The sequence below is a fragment of the Crocodylus porosus genome, unplaced genomic scaffold (genome assembly GCF_001723895.1).
Source record: "Crocodylus porosus isolate Cpor-Errol unplaced genomic scaffold, CroPor_comp1, whole genome shotgun sequence".
Classification (NCBI taxonomy): Eukaryota; Metazoa; Chordata; order Crocodylia; family Crocodylidae; genus Crocodylus; species Crocodylus porosus.
This window is the reverse complement of record NW_017728931.1, coordinates 84,554,512-84,561,466: the sequence shown is the minus strand read 5'-3', so window position 1 is coordinate 84,561,466 and position 6,955 is coordinate 84,554,512. Positions and strand designations below refer to the sequence as shown.

General features: G+C 37.7%; 1 protein-coding gene across 4 annotated transcripts in view; it reads left to right on the top strand.

The window, feature by feature from the left end:
• MON2 (MON2 homolog, regulator of endosome-to-Golgi trafficking) overlaps positions 1-6,955 on the top strand; it is a 133,828-nt gene that overhangs the window by 14,446 nt on the left and 112,427 nt on the right. For all 4 annotated transcript variants that reach the window (XM_019543311.1, XM_019543314.1, XM_019543312.1 and 1 more), the window contains exon 2: positions 6,340-6,403. In XM_019543311.1, coding sequence (XP_019398856.1) covers positions 6,340-6,403 — 64 coding nt within the window. The remainder of the gene's footprint in view (positions 1-6,339; positions 6,404-6,955) is intronic.

Genomic DNA, 6,955 nt, shown 5'->3' with positions numbered 1-6,955 from the left:
CGTGCTGGCAAGAGGGGAGTTCCCCAACCTGTAAGTGTGGTGCCGGTTCTTCCTCCCCATGTGCAACACCTTGCACTTATCAGTGTTAAACTCTAACTCTCTGTTAGAGTTCTCTTCTGAAAGCATCTACATCTTAGACAGATGCTCTAACGTAGGTCTTGTCAACAAGAGAATGGTATGCCACTTTACAAGAAGCATTTAGAAAATATCTAACTTGACATAATACACTAAAGCCCAGCAGATTTCACAGATACAGTATTTTGATGTGTTTCTTTGTTGGCAGCTATTTTTGTATTGGTGCAGAACTTGTACAAAGATATATGTTCTGGTGAATCAGTTTCTGAAAATCTGAAAAATAGAATAGAGTGAATTGCAGTCGTAACCAAGTACCCTAAGAAAGGCTTGATCACAAAGGAAGTATGTGAGGATATAGACACTGGGAGGTGATACCTCTTCATTTGCTGCGGTAAAAATACTCTTGGCAGTGAGAGAGAATCAGCACTGACAATGAATTGAGGTCAGGTCATTCCGTAGATGCCGTTATACCAGAACAAATTGATGGAATAGCAGAAGATTAGCAAGCAGGCTCATAGCTGAGATTGTGGACATCGGTGCATATCACCTCCAGTAAAGACTTTGGGACAAAGAAATGTGTTGGCAAGATGGGCACCTCGAATGTTGAACAGTGACTAGAAGAGATTTCATCTCGACAGTCCAAAAGAACTTCTGAGGTTGTTTTAAATTAACCAAGCAAAAATGGTAAGCAGACCTATGCCTGCAGGTATAACATGCGTTTTATCTTAATGCCCTCAATAGAAAATGCAGTGGAAGTGCACACAGTCTTCATCTTGTAAGAAATTCAGGAAGGTGACTTCAGTTGGTAAGGTCCTGGTACAGATTTTTAGGACAGTGAAGGTTAATACTTGACTAACAAGACAGCAGACAGGACTATCAAAATACTGTCCTAGCAAATGGTAGTGTTTGCAAGAAGCCAAGAACAAGTGGTATGAAAAGTTGAGTTGGGAAATCTTAATCATCATCCTATATGTCAAATGACCGTTTTAGCTTTGAATTGCTTTCTGTCAGACTGGACTCCTTCAGACTCTTGTCTATTCTTCAAGTTATAGCAAGACTTGTGTATGATGGTTTTCATTGATGATAGTGAGGTGTTTGCAACAGTTGAACAATTTCTGGATGTGGCAGGCAGGGACTTTTGAAATATAGGTATAGCCAAACTATAGCTGCTCTAGGCCAGGGCTGGCCAAGGTGGCACAAGAAGCCAGTGTGTGTGGCATGCAGCAAATAGGGAGGGGATAGGCAGCACAGAATCAGATAGGGCAGAAAGTAGAGAGCAAAGCAGAAAATTGGGCAGGGAGATAGAAATATCTACTGCAACTAACATGTGATCATTTGATTCATTTAATAAAAAGGAAAAAAAAGAAGAGGGGCAGGGATTAAGCAGTGCTACCTTAATGACTCTGAACATTTTAATGCATATTGTCCTCTTCTAAATACTTCTGCATATATTTTTCTGATATATTGCTACTTCTGTCAGTCTTGCAGAAGAAGTATGAAATTAAAATTAATAATGGCTTTTATGGATATTCGGGCAATGTTATACCACAATATTCACATTTACAGTTACCATCAAGCTAATTCATGGGATGCTGATTGCTTTCAGTTTCTAACACAACAGAAGTTGTATTAGTATAGCTTCTCACAGAAGCATCTATCTATATCAGAATATAAACTTGCTCAACTTAAATATGATAAGGTAGCTTATAGAGCCATTGCAAGTAGAGTACAACCTTATTATAACAACTCCCACTTTTAGCAGTCTCAACAGCAGGAACAAATATTTTGCATTATTATGATGGAGCAAATTGACAGACCTTTTGTAGCTAACATCCTATTTTAATGAAGTTTTCTCTTCATTCTACCAGGGGGTCTTTATGATGGATTTGTACTGTATTAACACAGAGCTCTTATATAACCACCTCTAAAAGCCTATTACCTTACACTGTTTAGCTGAATTCATTGGAGGAGGAGAGTGACCTTAACACTTGTGCGGGGGTGCTAGCAATCCTATGCATTAAACTTTATCAAATCTTTTCAAAGCGTGGGGACCATGCCCCAGAGGCCACAACCAAGCCCTTCTGTTCACAGCGACTCACACCATCTCTCTTCCCATTTATAGTTTTAGAACTACTGTTTTAAATGCCTTTTTTGGGTCATATAATATGGCACATATTTACTGTATTATTAAAATAGGCAAAGGGCCTAAATTGTATTCTATACTAACTGCTAAGTGGTTAAAGAGGAACTCAGATTGCTTGGGCTCAGATCTAGTGTGATGAGGTCAGTGTTTCAATGCCAAGCTTTTAGATAGTGGGTTAGGAATAGAATTCACATCCCTGAATTCGGTGCCTAAGTCTCCTATATAATGAATATATAGAGAGAGGCAGGCACCTCAAATATGGATTTATATAGTACCCAGCAAACTGAGTAGAAAGGTGCCATAGCCTTGGCAATAGGAAGTGCAGGAGAAAGGCATGTCTGCAATCCCAGCTCCTTTTGGGCAATTTCTTGGGCAAATACTGTTTTCATTATTACGATGGAGTAAATTGACTGACTATAACAAGCATGCTCTTTTAAAAAACTTTCTCTTGGGGTTGAGTCTGACACGCTTGAGTTAGAGACACAGGTGTCAGACTCATCTGACACCTCAGGCAGATGATGGGTGTGGAGCTGGTCTTTGGAGTCGGTTTGAACCTGCTGACCCATGCGCCCAAGTCAGCTTGCAGGGCTGGTGTGAGGTCCCCTGGCTGGTTCCAGTCTATGGACCAAATCTTTGATACCTCAGCTCTAACATAAAAGGTGGGCACTCTAACCACCTCTCTTTGCGCGAGGCATGTTTTTGAATGAAAGTGAAGCAGTTGCCGTTAACAGCTGAATTCAGTGCTGCTGTTGTGCATTAGGTGCGCTGTGAGCTCACCTATCACATAGGGCAGGGGTGGGCAAAATGTGGGCCAGATGCGGCCCATCAGGCTATTCTGTCTGGCACGTGGGGCCCCTAAAAAATTGAGAAAATTAATATTTATGTACCCTTGGCTGCCTGTCATGCAGCCCTCTGGCTTGCCAAAACTCAGTAAGCTGCCCACCATCCAAAATAATTTCCTGCCCCGAGATCGGGTCTCCCAGGAAACTTATGCTGAGCGATTGTGAATGAAACCTGGTGAGTGATATGGATAGACTTGGCTAACCCAACATGACAGCAGTGCTGGGTACATACAGTAGATAAATTAAGCTTTCAAGAAACTTAGTTGCCTGTAATGACTAAGGCCACCAGTTAGTCAGGGTTTTTAATCAATTCAGCACTTAAGCAAAGTTTTGGAGCCTAAGTCCAAGTCTTCTGCATCTGGTCCTTAACTAAAGCTTGCCCATTATGCTTTATATAGTTAGTAAGTCTTTTTATTAAAAAATACTTTGAGCATCTTTTTTTATAGTTTATATGTAATACATTTATTTATTCATTATTTCGTTACAGCTTGCCAAGTTTGCAACTAGCAAAATAAATATTAATATGCCTGTCACATCAGAATTATTTAAAAATACTTTATATCTTTTAATTTCTGGGAGGACAAGTACTTTCTTATGTCTGAATATTAGAAGTTGTTTTTGTAAATTTTAGCATGATTGATTTCTGTAGTAAATATGCCATATTTACACAAATTTAAGATGGCTTTGAATTGAAGACAACTCCCAATAATTAGATTCCACATGTGGAAAGTTTTATTAAAATTTTATTTTGTGTAGAGTTTAATTATTGGAGGGGCATCTTAAAGTGCAGCAGTAGTGGGACAGGTGGTAGAGTCGCCAAGTGGCCTAACTCCTTCCCCAGCATCTGTTCCTCCCACACCTTGTCCCCTGCTGTCTGTTTCCCCCTTGTCACTTGTTCCCCATGGCTACATCCTCCTTTGCTTGCTCCCTGACTGCCACTGCCCCACTATTAACTCTTCTTCCCTCCCCCTGTCATTTATGGTACAGCTCTGGCTCTGGCACTAATTTAGGCTGAGACATGGAGCATGTGGCTACTCCAGCCCCTACCCCCATTCTCACTGCCACCTCCACGCAATTGTGTAGCAGCAGTTGACAGTCCCAGCCCTGGGCCTGGCCCCAAGTTCATGTTGGAGTGAGAGCCAAAGGCACAGCGGCTGCCTATTCCCCCGCTTGTACTCAAATCCACGATGAGTACCCATGGAGGGAAAGGGGGTTCATCTTGGATTCAAAATTAAATATGGTACAACTTCTTTGTATTATGTTTGAGTTAATTATATCAAAGACATTGATTTCTTAAATGTAGATATTTTGATCAATTTTGGTTATTTTGACTTTTTTTCAAAATAATTACCAAATATAGTACATCATATGAAAGAAAAAAGCATTGCAATATACAGAATAGTTGTGCTTTTTCTCTGAACAGTAATGTATTTTAATAGGTTCTGAAATATCCCTTGTTTTTATACAAACATTACAGAAGCCAAATTGTCAGTTTGGAAGCATTACATACAAAGTTTCTCACCTCTCAGCAGGATATGGTAGTATATGTGAATATTTTATATGCACAGACAGATTTGATTTTTCTTTTGAGTCTAATTTGGTTTGTCACTTATGGCAGGAAAGAAATCAATTGCCAGCAGACATGAGGTTCAGTTTGGAGGTAATTGAAGTCAGACTGTGACAAATAAATCCTTCATGTTAATTAATAGAAACAACCTGTTGTGACAAGAGACCCCTAATTAGTCTTCCATTTAAAGATGTAACAACACAGATGATTGTCTGAAAAGTGTAGATAATTCAGCAAATGAAGTTAAAATATTGAGAAATAATTCTCCAGTTTCAACCAAAATGATATATTTGCATATCAATTTGTGGTCATTTGAGCGTGTTACTATATATCAGCTCAGGTACTGTTTTTTTGAAACAAGGTCATTGTATTCAGTGAATCTCATTTTCATTTCCCAGAGTTTAAGAAATGAATTTAATTCAACAAAGTCTAAGCTTTATTGTTTAATTATCTGTGTTTCCTTACTTGACTTTAATTGGCAAAGCTTACAGAAAACTAAAGGCATATGGTTATAATTTCAGGTGGTCTGAGAAAATAAAATACACATGGTGAACTAAGATTAAACTGATTACAGTGTTTGATTTTAAATTTACACTATCAACATAATTACACAATCTACAAAATCTTACACCGTTGTTATAGAAATATTATAAGATTGCTCTTGAAGTGTTGAGGAAAAATACTTCCATATTTCTGCATAGGGAATGTTATGTTTTGCCGTGTTCATTTTTACTTGAAGAAAAACATTTTAAATATATGAAAATGAGATGGAAAGGTATAGTACCCAAATGCAAATAAGATGCATATTTTCAAATATATATCAAATTGAACATGTCCTTCTATATGTGTTTGTTTGGATATAATTTCTGTTCATCATGTCTTTTAATAATCAAGTCCATGTTGGCTTTTTGACAACAAGAACTGAATTTTGTATGAAGATGTTATTTTTGGTGCAGGCTGGACTGAATACTGTGGCACGTTGCTTTTTTGGTTTCCTGGAAGTAACTATAGAAATCTCAGAGGTTTAGAATTAATTGAAGATGGAAAGTAACAGGATAGTATACTGCAATGTGTCTTATGTCATTTTTGTTTTGATATTCTAGTTAGTAGAAATCTCAGTTTTGGAATGTGCTTTAATTGATGTTTGCATGAGATTTTGTATCTGTCGCATAAATTTAGAAGTTTTAGATGCAAATTTTGGGAGACGATTCGAGCTTTACTATTGTTACTCCATGATATGCTTCTCTCTCTGAAAATATTGAATAGATTCGTTAGGTGGGTTTTACTGTTAAAATATTTACTCAAGAAATTCTTGCTAACATCCCCATTGTTGTTAACATCCCAAGAACAATGTGGTAATGATTGTTTTGTGCTGTTTGAAATCTGTACAGTATCAGTTTTCTTTGCTAGATAAAGCCTTCACAGCCGTAAGGCTCATTTAAAATGCAACTCTTACATTCAGGATCAGAAATCTGCAGTGGGATAGATTCTGTGGCTGTAGATTTATAGAAAGCAGATGGATGTTTCACTGTAGGATTTGTTTTACTTGCTGAAAGCACATCACAATTGCACTGGTTTGTGTAACTATCTAGACATTTTTCATTAAACTTGGATTACTTCTCTTGGGTTTGTGTGTGTGTGTTGTTTTGTTTTTTTCATATAGTGACAGATGGCCAATAGCCTCTGAACTAATTGTTGTCTTTTGTTTACAGGCTGCTGAATCAGGAATAATAAAAGTTAAAACAATATCTGCACGAAACACTGATGTTCTGGCAGGTAATTATTTATTATACCAATCCAAAAGGGCAAATGAGTTTGTCTTGCACAGAAAAAACTTGTAGAAAGATATTTTGGATAAATACAGTCATTGTTTATGATGGAATATGCTTCGTAGGACATAGAAAAAAATCCAAGAATATTTGGGAGTTTTGTGCAGTACTATCCCTGCTGTTTCTATATTGACATTGCTGAGAGGCTCTACATTTTCTGTGGATCTTCTACAGAACTGTTTAGTGAGCACACAAAAAGCAATAAAAGTATTACCGTCTCAGTATTTCCAAATTCTCAGTATGTGTTTTTCCATTCTACTGTAGCATCTGGTCAGTTGTATACTATTCCAGTGATGGGCAGGTGTTGTCTGTGAACTTTTACAATATGATTCTCAGGTGCTTGTCTGTTTAATTGAAGAATCTAGCCTGAAGAAACTAGTTCCCAGCAGGCAATGATTCATCTTAATTTGTATAGTATAGAGGTTTTTCAATTTGAGATGCAATATTGCCTTTTGGGACTGGACTTATCTGTGACTGGAACTCTGTATCCACTTACTTT